The sequence below is a fragment of the Accipiter gentilis genome, unplaced genomic scaffold, assembly GCF_929443795.1.
Source record: "Accipiter gentilis unplaced genomic scaffold, bAccGen1.1, whole genome shotgun sequence".
In the NCBI taxonomy this organism is placed as follows: Eukaryota; Metazoa; Chordata; class Aves; order Accipitriformes; family Accipitridae; genus Astur; species Astur gentilis.
In genome coordinates this window covers 1,108,053-1,127,333 of record NW_026061101.1, presented here as the reverse complement: position 1 = coordinate 1,127,333, position 19,281 = coordinate 1,108,053, and the positions used below count along the sequence as shown (strand labels likewise).

The following is a 19,281-nucleotide window of genomic DNA, read 5'->3' as shown; positions in this document are numbered from 1 at the left end:
GCTGGCCGGCAGCTTCCAGGCAGGGCTTTGAAAAGCTCCTCGGAGGGTGCTTGGTCTCCCCTTGTCTGGGACAAGGAGCTGTCAGCCCTGCCTTGTGCACAGGCAGTGGATGCACAGAGGGATTCAGCCCCCAGCTCCTGGGGATTCAATACCACAACTCAGCTCCAGAGCATATCGGGGTGGTTTTTCACATCACCTTCTCAACAAATGCTCCTCTTTTAGGCCAGTGTTTTTCCAAGCTCCATCCAAGCCCACTGATACCTCTGGAGCCCGTGCACTGGTTGCACAGCTCGACAAGAGACATCAGGCTCTGATATCCACCGTGGGGATCCCCTGGGCTGGATTTGCATTCCCCATTTGGGACACCACGCATGGATTGGTTTAGCCAAGGGACAGTAAGAAGCACAATCTGTCTCTCAAAACCCTGCGTGAAATCACACCCCATGAGAGCCAATGCACAGACAAGAGCAACCAGCTAAAACAAGGAGGTCTTCATCACAAACAGCTAAATTCAGGTAGTTCAGTCTTGCCTTCCATGTCCACAGACATGCTGGTGAGAGGCAGCAGGGTGGAGGGGACATAAGGAGCAGCAGATATTTTAAGGGCCTCCAAGCACCATGTTGCACAAAGGAGAGTGCTCCCATGGACACGACACCAACACGGTGAGGAAGCTGCCACAAAGCCAGACGTAAAACTGCCCTAAAGGTGCCTAAGAAGGGACTGCCGTGCATGTGAGCAGGGAAACGGCTGCCAGAAAAAAAAAGGCAGAAGAGAGGAAAGGTACAGGCTGGGAAGACAGCATGCCAAAGCCTTCCAAAGACTGGTAAGTGCTGGAGACCTGCTGGTGCGGTCAGACCCCCAAGAACCGATAAACTCTGGGCACAAAGACCCTGCCTGTCCTGGTTTTGGCTGGGACAGAGTGAATTTTCTTCCTAGTAGCTGGCACAGTGCTATGTTTTGGGTTCAGTACGAGAAGAATGTTGAGAACACTGATGTTTTCAGTTGTTGCCAAGGAGCGTTTAGACTGAGTCAAGGATTTTTCAGCTTCTCATGCCCGGCCAGCAAGAAGGCTGGAGGGGCACAAGAAGTTGGGAAGTGACACAGCCAGGACAGCTAAGCCAAACTGGCCAAAGGGATATTCCATACCATGAGACGTCATGTCCAGTATATAAACTGGGGGAAGTTGGCCTCAGGGGGAGGATTGCTGCTTGGGAACTAACTAGGCATCGGTCAGCAAGTGGTGAGCAATTGCATTGTGCATCACTTGTTCTGTATATTCCAATCCTTTTAGTATTATAATTGTCATTTTAGTATTGTTACTACTATCATTGTTAGTTTCTTCCTTTATGTTCTATTAAACTCTTCTTATCTCAACCCACAAGTATGACTTTTTTTCCCCTGATTCTCTCCCCCATCCCACTGGGTGGGCGGGAAGTGAGCAAGCGGCTGCGTGGTGCTTAGTTGCTGGCTGAGGTTAAACCACGACACCGCCGAGTCTGCCTGAGGCCACTGGCCCACGCTGGCATCTGCAATGTGGGGTGTAATTTGGTAAAACTCGGTGGCTGCTATGAACAGATGGGAGCCCGCAGGATTACGGACAGCCAGTGATGTGATGGGGTCCTTCCAAGGGATTTTCCAAACCCCCCCAGCACACCATTATCAGTGGGAGCCTGCCATAGCTGGGGATGCAGCTTCAACCAGGCAACTGCAAGGGAAGGCAAGGGGGTGAGCTATGAGTGAATAAGCTAAACACTATTTATAACCATTTTGAGCCCATTAAAGCATAACGAGTAAAAAGTGCTCCAAGAAACCCTGCTCCTCACCTGCACCTCCCACCCCTGGCCAGGTCTCATGGTGCAGAGAAGAGAATTCACAGCCAAAGCGAGAAGGTTTCCAGATGTGATTTGGTCTCGCTGGCACAGAGCAAGTAACATCAGCCCAAAGGGTAATAATGCAGGAGCACTGGGATGGGACATCCTGATAAAGCAAAACTGAGGAATCTGATATCGAAAAGGGAGGAGATGAAGGTGACAGTTGAATATATTACAAACAGAAAAGGGTGAAGGGGACAGCAGGTTGAATAAATGAGAAGGCCAGAAGTAGAGAAAGCCAATAAAAACACCAAACCAGCAGAAATCCTCATTTAGATGAACGGAGATGACCACTTTTTGTCCCCTGCTGAGGCAGGCACTCATGAGACGCTCCCATTGTTGTTTAAACAGCCTAGCCCTGAGTATTTACCGCATGCATAACGCTGGAAGCAGAGATGAAGGCTCACAGTTACCCTCTCCTGGGTCACGCTCACCTTTCTGGGATGGATTTAGACCATTTCTTGGCCAGGACTCTCACCCGGAGGCTGCAGAGCCCGCCCTTCCCTTTGAGTTGAGACATCAGGGTGACACTGGGTGGGGGGGGATCAGAAAGCTCTCCCCAAGCAGAAGGGAGAACGAAACCTGCTATCTCAGGTCACCCTGCTCTCAAATGCAGGTATTAAAAAAGGGGTCACCTGCATGGGCCGAAAAGGACAGTACAGAGTAGGCTGGGAGCGGGACATTGACACAGAGGGGGAGACTTGCATGAGCAAATGGTTGTATTGGGTTTGCATGGCAAGGTTATGGTAGTGGGGCGGGGGGGCTACAGGGGTGACTTCTGTGAGAAGCTGCTAGAAGCTTCCCGGCACAGCCAATGCCAGCTGGCTCTGAGACGGACCCGCTGCTGGCCAAGGCCAAGGCCATCAGCGACGGTGATAGTGCCTCTAGAATAACAAATTTAAGAAGGAAAAAAAAAAGTTGCTGTACAACAGAGGCTGCAGCTGGAGAGAGGAGTGAGAACATGTAAGAGAAACAACCCTGCAGACACCAAGGTCAGTGAAGAAGGAAGGGAGGAGGTGCTCCAGGTGCCAGAGCAGAGATTCCCCTGCACCCTGTGGGGAAGACCATGGTGAGGCAGGCTGTCCCCCTGCAGCCCAGGGAAGTCCACAGTGGAGCAGATATTCACCTGCAGCCTGTGGCAGACCCCACACCGGAGCAGGGGGATGCCTGAAGGAGGCTGTGACCCCACAAGAAGCCTCCACTTGAGCAGGCTCCTGGCAGGACCTGTGGATCTGTGGAGAGAGGAGCCCACGGAGCAGGTTTTCTGGCAGGACTTGTGACCCCGTGGGGGACCCACGCTGGAGCAGTGTGCTCCTGAAGGACTGCAGCCCATGGAAAGGACCCATGCTGGAGAAGTTCATGGAGAACTGTCTCCCATGGGAGGAACCCTGCACTGGAGTAGGGGAAGAGTGAGGAGTCTTCCCCCTGAGGAGGAAGGAGCAGCAGAGACAAGGTGTGATGAACTGACCGTAACCCCCATTCCCCGTCCCCCTGCGCTGCAGCGGGGGGAAGGTAGGTAGAGAATTCGGGAGTAAAGCTGTGCCCAGGAAGAAAGGAGGGGTGGGGGGAAGGTGTTTTAAGATTTGGTTTTATTTCTCATTACTCTACTCTGGTCTGATTGGCAATAAATTAAGTTAATTTTCCCCAAGTCAGGTCTGTTTTGCCCGTGACGGTAATTGGTGAGTGATCTCTCCCTGTCCTTATCTCGACCCACGAGCCTGTTGTTATATTCTTCTCTCCCCTGTCCAGTTGAGGAGGAGTGATAGAGCAGCAGTGTGGTGCTTAGTTGCTGGCTGGGGTTAAACCATGACGGTGGTGAAGAGTCCCATGCCCGGCCTTTCATTGGAAACATGCTACCCCCAGCTCCGAAAAAGCCAGATATTAGGGCTGCCTCTGCTGCCACCCAGACATCCAGCACACCCTGGCTGACTTGCCACTATGAATTCAGGCAGGATAATAAATTAAGTGTTTTCTTGCACCATGGGACAACTATGGCAAAGTCACACTGAGAGGTTTTAGGGTTTCCCTAGTTGCTGCAGCACTGAGTACAGCTATGTGGGAGCCCCTTGAGGCCCACCACAGTAGGGGAATGTTAATCAGGAGAGAAACGGAATGAGATGCTGGACTTACTGGGGGCCAGGAAGGATCCACTACCGCTGGCTGGTTTAAACTGAGGGGTTTCGGAGGAGTCTGCCCTTGCGGAAGGGATTAAAGTGTACAGGCAGCACCTGTGGACCTCATGAGCCAGAGGAACAGCAAGGGGCAAAGCGAGAGAATCACAAGGGTGGCAAGGTGACATACTTGGGGGAAAAACCAGCAAGCATCTGCCACAGTGGAGCTTCTATGTGCCAAAGCAGAGAAGATTTGGTGGGTTCAGCCCAAGACAAGCAACCACAAGGGTCCCAAAAAACCTTACATGCTCCTAACACACAGCAGGAGAGGTACTCCCTGGGCAGGCAGTGCTGCGGCTGAGCCGAACCCAGGTGAAAATAGCTTTGGTGAAGACAGGGTGACGGCGAGTTGCCATTTTGGAGAGAGTCATGGGACTGCTCGGGGTGACCAGTCCTACCCACGGAGCAAGAGCTGGGGGTATCAAGCGTAGCCACGAAGGAATTGCTGCCCCCTGGGCTCTAAACAAGAGCAAGAAAATACATTGGGAAGGGAAAAAGAATAATTTCAGTGGAATGAAGGATGGGGCCTGTGTGGGAGCAAAGAGGCAGAGATAGAGGAATTCACAGCAGAGAAAAAGGCTCCAACCGCAGCCGCGTAGGAGCTGCCAGGCCAAAAATACATGATTTTTTTTCACCCCCCATAGCATCAGTGACACCCCCCTGCTTGCCCAGAATCCCCAGTGTCCGTGGGATGGCCAGGAACTCCCCCGCAGCCCAGCCCCTCACCCCTTTTCCACTCCCCAGAACACCCCAGATACTCCCAGCATGGCCCAGTTTTCCCCCAGTATCAACAAGGATCCTCCCTGCATATCCTGATATCCCCCCACCCTCAAGAACACGACAAGCCCTCCCAGTATGTCCCAGTCTACCCTGGTATCACCCAGACACTCCCATCACATCCCCCTCCCAAAACCCATTAAAAGCAGAGCGCCCCAGTATGCCCTGGTCCCTCCCCAGTATCAAACAGACCTTCTCATCTCACTGCCTTCCCCCACCCCATTACAACCACACCCTCCCAGCACGCTCCAGTTCCCCCCAGTATCAGACCCTCTCATCTCACTGCCCTCCTCCACCTCACTGCAACCTGACCACACCAGCACACCCCAATCCCCTCCAGTATCAGACCCCCTCATCTCTCTGGGCTCCAACATCATTATAACCACACCCTCCAAGCATGCCCCAGTCCCCCCCAGTATCAACCAGATCCTCTCATCTCACTGCCCTCCTCCCTGCTATTTCAACCACACTCTCCCAATATGCCCCAGTCCCTGGCCAGTATCAACCAGACCCTCATCTCACATGCTCCCTTCCCCCATTACAAGCACACCCTCCCAGCACGTCCCAGCCCCCCCCCCCAGTATCAACCAGACCCTCTCATCTCACCGCCCTCCCCCTGCAATTACAACCAGAGTCCCCCAGTATGCCCCAGTCCCTCCCAGTATGAGCCAGACCCCCTCATCTCACTGCCCTCCCCCCTGCAATCACAACCAGACTCCCCCAGTATGCCCCAGTCCCCTCCCAGTATCAACACGGGCCCTCGAATCTCATCCCCTCCCCCACCCCATCACAACCACCCTCCCCCCAGCGCGTCCCACTCCCCCCCAGTATCCACCAAACCCTCCCCGCTATCACCGCGGACCCCTAACCATTCCCCAACGCCCCCCCGCTCCACCCGGTACCACCAACCTCCCCCCTAAGCCCCTCAAGGCCTCCCCGTCCCACCGGGAACCACCGTGGGCCCCCGGTCCAGTATCGCGGTGGATCCTCCCAACCCACCCACCCCCTCGTGGGGGATGTCACGGCTTGGGGCGACACGGGGAGACCCGTTCCACCCTCTCCAGTCCGTCGATAAGCCGCAGCCCCTCACCAGACTCACCGGGCCCCCTCCGGTACCGCAACCCACCGCCTCCTCTCAGAGCCGCTTCCGGCCGCGCTCGCGCGCTGCGCCGCAACGCTAATTCCGGGGGCGGGGCGAAGGGGGAGAGTAGTGGAGGAGGGCGCATGCGCGAAGCGCGACAAGGCCAGAAGGGGCGCGGCTGTCAGGCGGCGCATGCGCAGGACGGGGAGGAAAGGGGGAGATCGGCGCGAAGGGGAGGGGTATGCGCATGCGCGGAGATGGGAGGGGGAGTGGGAGGGGCAGCGCGTGCGGGTGAATGGGGGACACGCGTGTGTAATGCGGGGAAATGCATGAGCACGTGTCTGTGTATGGGCAGACGCGTGTGTAAGCGGGGACATGGCTGGAGCACGTGTGTCGGTATGGGGACACACGTGTGTAATGCGGGGACATGGCTGGAGCACGTCTGTGAGTATGGGGACAAGCGTGTGTAAGCGGGGACATCGCTGGAGCATGTCTGTGGGTATGGGCACACGCATGTGTAAGCAGGGACATGGCTGGAGCACGTGTGTGGGTATGGGGACACGCGAGTGTAATGCGGGGACATGGCTGGAGCACGTGTGTGTGCATGGGGACACGCGTGTGTAATGCAGGGACATGGCTGGAGCACGTGTGTGGGTATGGGGACACGCGTGTGTAAGCGGGGACATGGCTGGAGCACGTCTGTGGGTATGGGGACACGTGTGTGTAATGCAAGGACATGGCTGGAGCACGTGTGTGTGCATGGAGACACGCATGTGTAATGCGGGGACATGGCTGGAGCACGTGTGTGGGTATGGGAACACACGTGTGTAAATGCAGGCACATGGCTGGAGCACGTGTGTGGGTATGGGGACACGCGTGTGTAAGCGGGGACATGGCTGGAGCACGTGTGTGGGTATGGGGACATGCGTGTGTAAGCGGGGACATCGCTGGAGCATGTCTGTGGGTATGGGCACACGCATGTGTAAGCAGGGACATGGCTGGAGCACGTGTGTGTGCATGGGGACACGCGTGTGTAATGCGGGGACATGGCTGGAGCACGTGTGTGTGCATGGGGACATGCATCTGTAATGCGGGGACATGGCTGGAGCACGTGTGTGGGTATGGGGACACGCGTGTGTAAGCGGGGACATGGCTGGAGCACGTCTGTGGGTATGGGGACACGTGTGTGTAATGCAAGGACATGGCTGGAGCACGTGTGTGTGCATGGAGACACGCATGTGTAATGCGGGGACATGGCTGGAGCACGTGTGTGTGCATGGAGACACGCATCTGTAATGCGGGGACATGGCTGGAGCACGTGTGTGGGTATGGGAACACACGTGTGTAATGCAGGCACATGGCTGGAGCACGTGTGTGGGTATGGGCACACGCGTGTGTAAGCGGGGACATGGCTGGAGCACGTGTGTGGGTATGGGGACATGCGTGTGTAAGCGGGGACATCGCTGGAGCATGTCTGTGGGTATGGGCACACGCATGTGTAAGCAGGGACATGGCTGGAGCACGTGTGTGTGCATGGGGACACGCGTGTGTAATGCGGGGACATGGCTGGAGCACGTGTGTGTGCATGGGGACACGCATCTGTAATGCGGGGACATGGCTGGAGCACGTGTGTGGGTATGGGGACACGTGTGTGTAATGCAGGGACATGGCTGGAGCACGTGTGTGGGTATGGGGACACGCATGTGTAATGCGGTGATATGGCTGGAGCATGTGTGTGCATGGAGACACGTGTGTGTAATGTGGGGACACGGCTGGAGCACGTGTGTGGGTATGGGGACACATGTGTGTAATGCAGTGAAATGGGTGGAGCACATGTGTGGGTATGGGGACACGCGTGTGTAAGCGGGGACATGGCTGGAGCACGTGTGTGGGTATGGGGACATGCGTGTAATGCGGGGATATGGCTGGAGCACGTGTGTGGGTATGGGGACACATGTGTGTAAGCGGGGACATGGCTGGAGCACGTGTGTCGGTATGGGCACACACATGTGTAATGCGGGCACATGGCTGGAGCACATGTGTGGGTATGGGGACACGCGTGTGTAATGCGGTGACATGGCTGGAGCACGTGTGTCGGTATGGGGACACACGTGTGTAATGCAGGGACATGGCTGGAGCACGTGTGTGTGTATGGGGACACGCATCTGTAAGCAGGGACATGGCTGGAGCACATGTGTGAGTATGGGGACACGCGTGTGTAAGCGGGGACATGGCTGGAGGACGTGTGTCGGTATGGGGACACACGTGTGTAATGCGGGGACATAGCTGGAGCACGTGTGTGAGTATGGGGACATGCGTGTGTAATGCAGGGACATGGCTGGAGCATGTGTGTGTGCATGGGGAAACACGTGTGTAATGTGGGGACATAGCTGGAGCACGTGTGTGAGTATGGGGACACGTGTGTGTAAGCGGGGACATGGCTGGAGCACGTGTGTGGGTATGGGCACACGTGTGTGTAAGCGGGGACATGGCTGGAGCACGTGTGTGGGCATGGGCACACGCGTGTGTAAGCGGGGACATGGCTGGAGCACGTGTGTGGGTATAGGGACACGTGTGTGTAATGCGTGGACATGGCAGGAGCACGTGTGTGGGTATAGCAACACGCGTGTGTTAGAGGAGACATGGCTGGAGCACGTGTGTGGGTATGGGGACACGTGTGTGTAATGCGGGGACATGGCTGGAGCACGTGTGTGGGTATGGGGACATGCGTGTGTAAGCGGGGAAATGGCTGGAGCACGTGTGTGGGTATGGGGACACACGTGTGTAATGCGGGGACATGGCTGGAGCACGTGTGTGTGCATGGAGACACGCATGTGTAATGCAGGGACATGGCTGGAGCACGTGTGTGGGTATGGGGACACGCATGTTTAATGCGGGCACATGTCTGGAGCACATGTGTGGGTATGGGGACACGCGTGTGTAAGTGGGGACATGGCTGGAGCACATGTGTCGGTATGGGGACACACGTGTGTAATGCGGGGACATGGCTGGAGCACGTGTGTGTGTATGGGGACACGCATGTGTAAGCGGGGACATGGCTGGAGCACGTGTGTGGGTATGGGGACATGCGTGTGTAATGCAGGGACATGGCTGGAGCACGTGTGTGTGTATGGGGACACGCATGTGTAAGCGGGGACATGGCTGGAGCACGTGTGTGGGTATGGGGACACGTGTGTGTAATGCAGTAAAATGGCTGGAGCACGTGTGTGGGTAGGGGGACACGCATCTGTAATGCGGGGACATGGCTGGAGCACGTGTGGGTATGGGAACACACGTTTGTAGTGCAGGGACATGGCTGGAGCACGTGTGTGGGTATGGGCACACGCGTGTGTAAGCGGGGACATGGCTGGAGCACATGTGTGGGTATGGGGACATGCGTGTGTAAGCAGGGACATGGCTGGAGCACGTGTGTGGGTATGGGCACACGCATGTGTAAGCGGGGACATGGCTGGAGCATGTCTATGGGTATGGGCACACGCATGTGTAAGCAGTGACATGGCTGGAGCAAGTGTGTGGGTATGGGGACACGCGTGTGTAATGCGGGGACATGGCTGGAGTACGTGTGTGTATGGGGACACGCATCTGTAATGCGGGGACATGGCTGGAGCACGTGTGTGGGTATGGGGACACGCGTGTGTAAGCGGGGATATGGCTGGAGCACGTGTGTGGGTATGGGCACACGCATGTGTAAGCGGAGACATGGCTGGAGCATGTCTGTGGGTATGGGCACACGCATGTGTAAGCAGGGACATGGCTGGAGCACGTGTGTGGGTATGGGGACACGCGTGTGTAATGCGGGGACATGGCTGGAGCACGTGTGTGTGTATGGGGACACGCATCTGTAATGCGGGGACATGGCTGGAGCACGTGTGTGGGTATGGGGACACGCGTGTGTAATGCAGGGACATGGCTGGAGCACGTGTGTGAGTTTGGGGACATGCGTGTGTAATGCAGGGACATGGCTGGAGCATGTGTGTGTGCATGGGGACACACGTGTGTAATGTGGGGACATGGCTGGAGCACGTCTGTGAGTATGGGGACATGCGTGTGTAAGTGGGGACATGGCTGGAGCACGTGTGTGGGTATGCGGACACGCGTGTGTAATGCGGGGACATGGCTGGATCACATGTGTGTGTATGGGGACACACGTGTGTAATGCGGGGACGTGTCTGGAGCACGTGTGTGAGTATGGGGACATGCGTGTGTAAGCGGGGACATGGCTGGAGCACGTGTGTGGGTATGGGGACACGCGTCTGTAATGCGGGGACATGGCTGGAGCACGTGTGTGAGTATGGGGACATGCGTGTGTAATGCGGGGACATGGCTGGAGCATGTGTGTGCATGGGGAAACACGTGTGTAATGCAGGGACATGGCTGGAGCACGTGTGTGAGTATGGGGACACGTGTGTGTAAGCGGGGACATGGCTGGAGCACGTGTGTGGGTATGGGCACACGCGTGTGTAAGCGGGGACATGGCTGGAGCACGTGTTTGGGTATAGGGACACGTGTGTGTAATGCGTGGACATGGCAGGAGCACGTGTGTGTGCATGGGGACACGCGTGTGTAATGCCGGGATCTGGCTGGAGCATGTGTTTAGGTATGGGGACACGCCTGTGCAATGTGGGAAGTTTCCTGGAGCATGTGTGTGCATGCGTACATCGTGTGCAATGAGGGTTCATGCTTGGAGCACGTGTGTGTGCATGGCGACTCGCGTATGCTATGCAGGGAGGTGACTGGAGCATTTGTGTGCATGGGGACATGTGTGTGCAATGTAGGGACCTGGCAGGAACACGTGTGTGTCCATTGTGACACGCGTGTGCAATGCAGGGCCATGGCTGGAGCATGTATGTGTGCATGGGGACTTGTGTGTGCAATGCGGTGGCATGCCTGAAGCACACTTGTGTGCTTTGGGACACGTATGTGTAATTAGGGGACATGCCTGGAGCACTTGTGTGTGCATGGGGATATGCGTATATAATGCAGGGATATGCCTGGAATGTTTGTGTGTGCATGGGGACATGTGTGTGCAATGCAGCAGGTGCCTGCAGCATGTGCATGTGCGTGGGGACACACATCTGCAATGGAGGGACATATCTGGAGCGTGTGTGTGCATGCAGACACGTTTGTGCAATGAGGGGACATGCCTGGAGCACTTCTGTTTGCATAGGGACACACGTGTGCAATGCATGGAGGTGCTTAGAGCACGTGTGTACGGATAGGGAGATGCATGTGCAATGCAGCAACTTGGTTGGAGCACGTGTGTGTGCATGGGGACAAGCATGTTGTGGGATGTGCCTGGAGCATGTGTGTGTGCATGGGGACAGGCGTGTGCAATGTAGTGATGTGCGCGGAGCTTGTGTGTGTGCTTGGGGACACGTTTGTGCAGTGCGGGAAGGTGCCTGGAGCATGTGTGTGTGTGCATGAGGACATGTGCGCAATGTGGCGACGTGCCTAGAGCACATGTGTGTGCATGGAAACACGCATTTGCAGTGAGGGGACACGCCTGGAGCATGTGTGTGTGTGGACATGTCTGTGCAACGAGGGGACATGCTTGCAGCATGTGTGTGGGGGGAGGACACACATATGCAATGTGGGGACATGCTTGGAGCACATGTGTGTGCATGGGGACATGCGTGTGCAATGCAGCAACATGCCTGGAGCACACGTGTGTGCCTGGCAACTCCCATGTGCTATTTAGGGCGGTGCCTGGACCATTTGCGTGTGCATAGGGACACACATGTGCAGTGCGATGACGTGCCTGGAGCATGTGTTTGAGCATCAGGACATGCCTGTGCAATGCAGGGACATGCCTGGAGCACATGTGTGTGCATGTGGATATGCGTGTGCAATGAAGAGAGGTGTGTGGAGCACATTTGTGTGCATGGGGACACACTTGTGTGACGTGGTGACCTGCCTGGGGCACAAGCGTTTGCATGGGGACACACGTGCAGTATGGTGATGTGCCTGGAACACGTGTGTGTGTATGGAAACACACATGTGCAATGCGGGGATGTGCCTGGATCACATGTGTGTGCATGGGGACATGCATGTGCAATACAGGGACATGCCTGGAGCACGGGTGTGGGCATGGTGACACGTGTGTACAATGCAGGGACATGCCTGGAGCATGTGTGTGTGCATGTAGGGATATGACTGTGCATGGCAGGATTGGGTTGCTCAGAGCCCCATCCAACCTGACCTGGAATGTTTCCAGGGATGGGGGATCTACCACCTCTCTGGGCAACCTGTTCCAGTGTTTCACCACCCTCATCGTTAAAGGGAAACGCATAACCCTGCTGCATCCAGCTGCGGGACTCAAAGGGTTCATGTTGTTGGGTCACCACCCTGCTAACCAAAGTGGTCCTTTGGGATTCGCTATGGGGAAGCTCTGAGATGTTCCTCCCACCCAACCCTATGTCCACATGCCAAAGCCACACAATACAAGAGGACTCAAGATAACCCAATAACACAGACAACCACCATCAGCCTTTAGGCAAACATTTTCAAAGAGCTCAAATACTTGTCCTTGGTTTCAAAGGGCTCTGAGTAATTCAAAGGACCCACGGATGATGCGGTTCTTTGACCTGAGTTTGCCAAGAGGCAAAGCAAACAAGGAAATACAAACTGCACCAAGCAGGGAAATAAAAGAAACACAGGAGCTGGTTGAAAAGCCACACCATATTTCAAAAAAGAAAATCAAAATAGAAAAAAAACCCCAAAGCAAGGTTGCAAATAACCACTGTCAGAGGAGGTGGAGGAGGTCCTTGGAGGTGCTCTGTGCCATCAACCCAGATGAGCAATGTCTCCACGTCTCCCCGGGTTGCTTGGACCTTCATCTGCTGCCTCCTTGGGAACCCGGGAAGGACTTGGTTTGGGGCAACTGGTAGAGGTTAGAGGCACGATGCCATGGTGACGCGGTCCTCTTTGAGACACATCCCAATGAAGGACCATCATGCCAACCAGCCTCGAGGGCTGCCCCTTTTAGGCACCTCAAAGTTGCCACATTCCTTTTATGTTCAATGGGGAAGGACAGGAATCACACCCCCAAGGGACCTGATGCTCCTCATAATCCCATCTGGATGTCTTGGTGCTCAGCGTCATCTATGAGCACCACCAGGTACCTCCAGAGAAGAACCAGAGCTTGACTGATCCCAAGACAAACCACCTTTGGCCATGCCTACACAGTGTCTAACCAGTGCATCCCATCCAGATCTGAAAAAACACTGTTCCAAAACGGACACTGATATTTTTGCTGCTTTATTTATTTATTTCTAATTTCCCACCCAAATGGGGCCAATATCCTGTTGGAGATGCAACAGCAGGGGAATTGCCTGGGCTCCTGGAAAGCGTGATGAGTTTGATTTCTGTTCCACTTCAGCACAAATGGGTTTTCTTTAATGAGACTTCACTCCTCTATTACTACTTTAATTCATTTTAAAGTGATAACTGTAAGTAATTAACTAATTGTAATTCATTCTAAATTGCTGTGGATTCCGGTTTGGGTAAGTTTGGGGTTTCTTTCTAAAATCTTAGTGGTGAAGAAATTAATTTATTCTATTCATACCTCACTGCTGTGTTTTAAAAGGCCAGCGTGCATTCACTCATTCTTAGCTTTTAAGTATTGTTTACTTGCTATTAATTCTGGCATGACAAGTTTGATTTGGAATTGTTGCATGTTAATATTTTTAATACTTGACAATCTTTATAATTACAGGCTCTTCCTTAAAGTTTAACTTAAATGCTCTGGCTGCAGTTTAAAATCTTTTCTTTTTTTTTTTCCTTATGTTTTCTTTTTTTCCTTTTTTTTTCTTTTTCTTTTTTCCCCAGTAGCATGGATGGGGTTTTTTTAATAAGAAACCTTAAAAGTATCTAAAACGTAATATATTCATTTTGAGGTTTCTCTATATCCTAACTAACCAAACACTGCTTATAATGTTTTAATGCCTTTTAAATATGATGAAATATGTATTTCTAAAATACAGATGATGCCATTTTTTAACTACCAATTCATCCATACCAAGGTGTTTACAAATGTATTTGTTATCTAATTTTTAATAATTATTTAGGCTAGTATACTTACTTTTTGGAGGTAGGCAAGCCTGCAGTTATTTATTAACTGTTGATTATAAAACACCAGGTAGATTTCTTTTAGGTCTCTTCTGAAAAATGTAGACACCTGCTCGGATTGCAAATAAAAAAAACATATTTGGTAATACTTTGAAGTTTTGTCTGTAGTTTTTAGGTTTGCTTAGCTTATTTCTTAACTTGAAGCAGGGGAGGTGATGGGTTAATTTAATTTCCTGCTTCCAGTGTTAACTTCCTACCCGGGGGCGGGTGGGTTAACATTCCTCTTTGAAGTGTTTAAACATTTCTTAATCCCATTTTCTCCCTGTTTGCTTTGAAAACAAAGCAGGATCCAAAGGGAGATTGCTGCTTTAGTTGGTCTTCTTAAAAAACCAACTGCCCTATGCACCCAAAGCCAATATTTACTTCTCAAACACTTTGCACATACCCCATGGACTTATTTTTTGGTCTACTTTTATCAGCACATCGCGTTACATAAAATTTTCAAAAGAGCAGGCCTTTTGCAAGAAAGCGGAATACTTCCTGCACTCCTGCGGGAACATTTAGAAAATACTTTTAATTTCGCAGATGACTGCATGGCTGCCTTTTTTACAAGAAGCGTTGGTTGCTTCTAATTAACAGGATTAAACATCCCTGTCCTTGGATCTACAGCAGAACATATAGTGCCTCACTGGAGGAAGAACTTCTCCTCTTCTTCATCCTCTAGTGCAACCTTGAAGGTTTTTAATGGAGAAGATCTGCCCCATCCCTTATTGCTGTAGTAGCATCTCTGTCTTTCCTAAAAAGGCTTTTTTTTTTTTTTTAATAAGCCATTTTCATAATTTTTTTAATGGATTTGTTAAATTTTCCAGGATTTACTGGGAAATTTACTGGCAAAGGATCTTCAGTTCAGGGAAATTGTTTAATAGTGTATTTTGAGTAAAAGGGAGAGGGTTAGGTGGGAATTCAAAGCGGCACGGGAGAAAAGTGGGATTCTTGCGGTTCAGGTCAGAGGACACAGGACACCAGCTTCCCACCCCACCCTGCTCCCAAAAGGACCTCCACTGGTCTACTCCCTGCATCCCAGCCCACCCACCCCGCCTTGGGAAAGGGATGCCCGCTGGACTTTGGATGTTGTTAATCATTGGTCCAGAAAACTTTTCCCTCCCCTTTTTATTCTCCCTCCAGTTCCTGGCACCTCCAAGGACCTGGAGCAGAGCAAAGCTGGGTTTTGGGTACCAGACAGGGAAGTTCTACCTCCTCTCCCTCTGGCTGGCCAAAGATCCTGCAACAATGGCTGTGAGGGCAGGTAAACACATGGGGCAGCAAGGGGAGATGGGAGGTTGGTCCATCAGCAGGAATTTAGCCCTAGAGCTCCTTAAATGCCCTGCGAGCCAGCTGTCCCCCATCCACACAATTTGCTGTTGAGGTACGGTCCCCATGAGGAAGGACCAGCGAGTATCCAGGTGGGTTATCCCATAATACACATCCCATATCCCCAGTATCCCCAGATGTTGGGGATATGGGATGGCTGGGCTCCTGTTTGGGACCTGCTATGGCGGGGAAGAGGTTTCTTGGCTTGGAAGTCAGCACCCTTACCCTGTCTCTCTCCCTACCAATAATGGTGACACATAGCTGCGGCATCTCATCCCCATCCCCACCCAGGTGCGATGCCGGTCCAGTATGTGACGTATGAAGGCATTAAGTTCCCCCCTGCCTACAACTCCAAGCACAGCTTGAGTTTCACCCACAATGACTTCCTGGTGCGTGACGATGACGTCTTCAATGTCACCTACCCCAAGTCAGGTACGAGGGGTGGACAGAGGGGTTGGCCAAGGGTGGAGAGGGGCAGGAGAGGGGTGAGGGCTTTGGAAACATCTTCAGGTGTTGGTCTTGTGAATCTTCTCTTGTGGTGGGGAACAGGAATGTTTTGGGGGGGGTTACCACAGTGGTTGTGCAAGGGCAGGGCAGCACTGTCTCTTGGAAGGACACAGACTCAGTGCTGAGGGTGCTGCTGACCATGGAGCTATGACACAGTGAGGTCCTTCCATCCTCACCCCCCAGGCAAGGTCCCCTGCCCTGCATCTCTGTTTTCCCTGACAGGCACCGTGTGGATGACTGAGATCCTGAGCCTCATTCGCAGCCACGGCTGCCCCAGCTGGAGCCGAGCGGTCCTCAATTCTGACCACATGCCCTGGTTTTCAACCCGTCTGGGTCTGGAGTCAGCCCTCAGCTACCCACCACCTCGCCTGCTGACCTGCCATCTCCCCAGGCACATCTTCCCCAAGTCCTTCTCCCATTCCAGCGCCAAGGTGGGACAAGCACCCATGCAGAGCTTCAAGGGGGACAGGGGAGTGGGGAAGACCATTGCCTGGGATCTGGGGAACCTTGGAGTGAGGGGGCATTGGGCAAGGACCTTGGCATTGGCCTAGGAGAGTGGCGAGTGTCCTCCATGCCTTCCAGATGGAAATATGCAGAGCCCCATCTCACATCCTGCCCCTCTTGGATGCTTTAGAGAGTCACAATGGCTCTAGGGGACTTGTGTGTTCATGGAGACCTCCACCCAAGGTCTGCATGATGGAGTCTAGCCCAAGGTTGGTCCTTGTGTGGGCAGACCCCTCCATTTTCAGATCTACCCCAGTGCCAGTGCCTGCAACTCCCCTTCCCCTACCGGGAGTATATCACTCCTGTACGCCCTCTACCCCAGGTTATTTACACCGTATGGAATCCTCGAGATGTTGTCGTCTCCTACTACTACTTCTCCAAGATGTGCAACAGCTATGAGGATCCCACGTCCTTTGAGCAGTTCCTGAGGGACTTTCTGAATGGAGAGCGTGAGTGTGGTTGCAGGCTTACTCAGTGCACAGGGTTGGGTGGGTGGTGTCTTGCATCGCCTCTGGCTCAAGAGTCTTTTGTTTTTGTCCACTGATGATGGCTGTGAAGCCAGGCTTCCCACAGGAGAGACCTCAATGGCTCAGGAGGAAAGCAAAGCACTTCTGGAGAGACACACAGGTCCACAAAGCCCTGTTGTTCTTTAAAGCAGACGGAAAGTAGACTTCCCTGCCTTTTCCTGCAGAGTTCAGATGTCTTCAGGAAGTCTTGGCCAAGAAACCCTGTAAAGCCCTGGCAGGACCTTACCCATGAGCCTTGCATACCTCTAGCCTCAGCCTCTTCCCATCATGGACATGGCTGGAGAAGAACCCATTGCTCAGCTGTAATTGCAGCTGAACCTCCCAGTCCCACCTGCTCCCTGGAAACCATTGCTCTGTCCTGCATCGTGGCTGCCCTGCTCCCAACCTTGTGTGAACCCTCCTCAGTCTTGCACATCCTCTGCCCTGCCTTACTGCCTTTTGCCTCCCATCAGTGCCCCATGGCTCCTGGTTCGAACACGTCTGAGGCTGGATGGAGATGAAGGATGCAGAGAATTTTTTCTTCATCACCTATGAAGAGCTAAAGCAGGTAGACACCTAGGCAGACCCTCCAGCTCCAAACATGCTGGTGTCACAAGCCACTCAGTGCTAACAGGCTCTGTCTGTCCCTCCAGGACCTGCACAGCAGCGTGAGATGTCTCTGCCAGTTCCTGGGCCAGGATTTGGATGATGATGCCGTCTCCTCAGTGGTGCAAAATGCCTCCTTCACGGCCATGCAGGAGAACCCAATGTGCAGCTCCATCCTGCTTCCTGCAGACATCATGGACCAGACGAAGGGCCAGTTCCTGAGGAAGGGTGAGCACAGAGGAGCCGCATCACAACACCTCGGGGAGAGCCTCCTGTCAGGTGTCCTCCCCCATGAGGACAGCCAGAGCTGTCTTGGAGAGCTGTATCACAGTCCATTTGGGTCTATATAATCACAGAATCATAGGAGAGAATCATAGAATGGTTTGGGTTGGAAGGGACCTTTAGAAGTCATCTAGTCTCCTGAGTAGGGACATCTTCAACTAGATCAGGTTGCTTAGAGCCCCATCCAACCTGACCTTGAATGTTCCCAGGGATGGGGATGGTCTCTCATTTTGGACAACCCCCTTGGGGTGGTAGCTGGACCCAAGAGCTGAGCCTCTTGTGCCTAAAGAGCAGAGAGGGGGCTGTGTGCTATGGTGGACTCTGAGCCACACACGCTTCTTCCTCAGGCATCTGCGGGGACTGGAAGAACCACTTCACAGTGGCGCAGAGCGAGACCTTCAACAGGATCTACCAGGACAGGATGCAAGGCCTGAACGTGACCTTTCCTTGGGACAGGCATTAGGATTTGTCCCTATCTGAAGCCAGCTAAGCACTGGGTATAAACTAGCCACCAACCACTGGGGTAACTGGCTGCTGTTGGACAGAGGGCGTTGTATTCAGGGCTGCAAATGGTACTGAACCTCAGCATGCACACCATTAATCGGCTCCCTTTCTCCTTGGGAGAGCTTTTTCTCATGGGTTGTGCCTGTCCTCTCTGTCCCATCCCTCAACCCTTTATCCCCTGAAGCAGGCTCTAGGGTCTCCCAGGGTAGGACCCACCTCCCTGCCCTGCAACACATTCCTCTTCTGCAGGCAGAGGAGAGTAGCACACAGATGAAACTTGTCCTGCCTGTCACATCCACTGGCCAGGGCATCTTGATTGGGAGCTGCAGTCATCTGAAATGTTCTCTTGGAGCTGCTTATCAAACAGGAGAGCAGCAGGGTAAACCCTTTGCATGGGGTGGGTTGAACAGCAGGATGGCAAAATATCCCCTCCACTTTCCAAGCCAAGAATGGGAACTCTTCAAATCATAGAATCATAGAATCATGGAATGGTTTGGGTTGGAAGGGACCTTAAAGATCATCTAGTTCCAACCCCCCTGCCATGGGCAGGGACACCTTCCACTAGACGAGGTTGCTCCAAGCCCCATCCAACCTGGCCTTGAACACTGCCAGGGATGGGGCAGCCACAACCTCTCTGGGCAACCTGCACCAGTGCCTCATGAACCTCACAGTAAAGAACTTCCTTACATCTAATCTAAATCTACCCTCTTTCAGTTTAAAGCCATTACCCCTTGCCCTATCGCTACATGCCCTTGTAAAAAGTCCCTCTCTGGCTTTCTTGCAGGCCCCCTTTAGGTACTGGAAGCCTGCTATAAGGTATCCCCAGAGCCTTCTCCAGGCTGAACAACCCCAACTCTCTCAGCCTTTCCCCACAGGAGAGATGCTCCAGCCCTCTGATCCTCTTTGTGGCCCTCCTCTGAACTCACTGCAACAGGTCCATGTCCTTCTTATGTTGTGGGCCCCAGAGCTGGATGCTGTACTCCAGGTGGAGTCTCACAAGAGTGGAGTAGAGG

At 53.3% G+C, this 19,281-nt stretch overlaps 2 protein-coding genes across 2 annotated transcripts in view; one reads left to right on the top strand and one right to left on the bottom strand.

Annotated features, from left to right (window-relative positions):
• LOC126037420 (deleted in malignant brain tumors 1 protein-like) overlaps nt 1–19,281 on the bottom strand; it is a 127,533-nt gene that overhangs the window by 73,602 nt on the left and 34,650 nt on the right. The window lies entirely within an intron of this gene.
• Nucleotides 13,401–18,827, top strand: LOC126037443 (sulfotransferase 2B1-like). Its single transcript, XM_049797760.1, is given in 8 exon segments — nt 13,401–13,423; nt 15,174–15,294; nt 15,651–15,791; nt 16,089–16,297; nt 16,693–16,819; nt 17,350–17,444; nt 17,530–17,710; nt 18,112–18,827. Coding segments are annotated over 7 exon segments (885 nt in total). The 5' UTR covers nt 13,401–13,423; nt 15,174–15,278; the 3' UTR covers nt 18,228–18,827.